We start from the raw sequence: 1569 nt of genomic DNA on the forward strand, positions 1-1569 counted from the left end.
ATGCATAACCGTGGACTCTCCTCCTTGTCCTGTTCCCCTTTGTTACAGTGTGGCCTCTGCTGGCAGCCCATGGTCTCTAGCTTCCTTCTTCTTACGGCAAGTCCTCCCGGTTGACCATCCCATCTACACCACACCCCAGTAGGGCTTCCAGCTCAGACCAGACCCCATGGATCCACTGGAGAAATGGAATGCGGCATTGAATTCCGGGTCTCCCCGGCTGACCATTACTGCGGCCTCCCAAGAGGTCATGATGGTCTCTGAGCCTTGTTCCTCCCAGCAGCTCAGGATGAGCTTCAGCGAGCTGAGCCCAGGTGCAGGTCCCAGTGCCTCTGCGCCTCTGCCCGAGGGGCTGGTTCAGCAGCAATACAGGGAGGAGAAGAGTCTGCTGAGGCAAAGGCGCTGGGAGAGGCTGGGGTTATCTCAGAAGAAGAAGGCGTCCCCGGGCCACGTGAGACGCAGGCACCGCGACCATATGGCTCCTTACGCAGTGGAAAGGAACACCGGATCTTCTCCAGATGACAGAGCTCAGAATCGGATCCGATGTGAATGTCGATACTGCCAGGGCCATGGGCCATCCACGGGGGTTTCAGGGGAAGGAAATGCCACCGCCAGTTCTTCCTCTTGGGAGTCGCTGGTACAGGGCCTCAGTGGCTTGACCCTCAGCATGGGCACCAACCAGCCTAGCCTTCTGCCAGAGGGGGCGCAGCAGCAGCAGCAGCCACCTGAAGAGAGGTGCCCACGGGAGAGGCAGCAGGAAAACAAGAAGATGTTCCAGAGGCTGCTCAAGCAGTGGCTGAAAGACAACTGAGATGGTGATCCTCATGGGACAGAGACTGAAGGGAGGCAGACATGCTGTGTGGTCAGCTCCTGGACTTGTGTCCCTCTTGGGCACAGTGAGCATTCTTCTTAGGACTCCCTAACCCTGTGCTGACCAGAATCCTCTTGGCATGACAGCTCATTCGCTCCCAGGAAGTCTGTCATCTCTCCTGCCAGCTGTTTTAGGACAGTCGTGAGGCATTCTGGGACATGGGAAACAGCATATCGGTGGTCCTCACCTCATCACGTGCTGTCCCTTTCTCCACCTGGCTCTCCATCTTTGCTCTCTACCTTGTGCCAGTAAGATGTAAGCTGTCTCTGTGGTATGACTGCCTTGTCGATGTCCATGTGCTTTTGTGCCATTTTATTGACTGTCAGCCAGGAGCAGCTTTCTGTCAGTTTGATGTGGCAGGATGTGACACTGCGATCCGGGTTCAAGAATCTGCTTTGGAACACAAGTGTGGGAAAGGGATGTCGATTTGGACTCTAGTGGGTCACCATTGTACTGTCTGTGTAAAGTATTATGACTATGATAAACTAACTGTGAGTAAATGTTTCTCTGCTCCTTAGCAATTACGTGTTCTCCCACGCAGGACTTTTTCATAACATCACCAATACCAAATAAACGTGCACATGAAAGGAAATTAACTTTAGAATTGGGGTTTGTGAATCGATAGTGGTTTGTTTCTTGTGGGATCTGAGAGACTACCTTGAAATCCCTGACCAGTGAAGTGGAGCAGGCAACAGGCACTC

The 1569-nt window shown here is 53.4% G+C and overlaps 1 protein-coding gene across 1 annotated transcript; it reads left to right on the forward strand.

Annotated features, from left to right (window-relative positions):
• The first annotated feature begins 282 nt into the window (after positions 1 to 282).
• On the forward strand, positions 283 to 808 carry Fam156a (family with sequence similarity 156, member A). Its single transcript, XM_013035921.1, has one exon. The coding sequence runs from the start codon at positions 287 to 289 to the stop codon at positions 806 to 808; it is 522 nt and encodes a 173-aa protein (XP_012891375.1). The 5' UTR covers positions 283 to 286.
• Positions 809 to 1569: the final 761 nt, after the last annotated feature.

This window comes from Dipodomys ordii, unplaced genomic scaffold (genome assembly GCF_000151885.1).
Source record: "Dipodomys ordii isolate 6190 unplaced genomic scaffold, Dord_2.0 Scaffold231, whole genome shotgun sequence".
Lineage (NCBI taxonomy): Eukaryota > Metazoa > Chordata > Mammalia > Rodentia > Heteromyidae > Dipodomys > Dipodomys ordii.

What these genes read in the sequence shown, in the direction of transcription:
- Fam156a (XM_013035921.1), top strand. Translation starts at nt 287, where the DNA reads ATGAGCTTCAGCGAGCTGAGCCCAGGTGCAGGTCCCAGTGCCTCTGCG.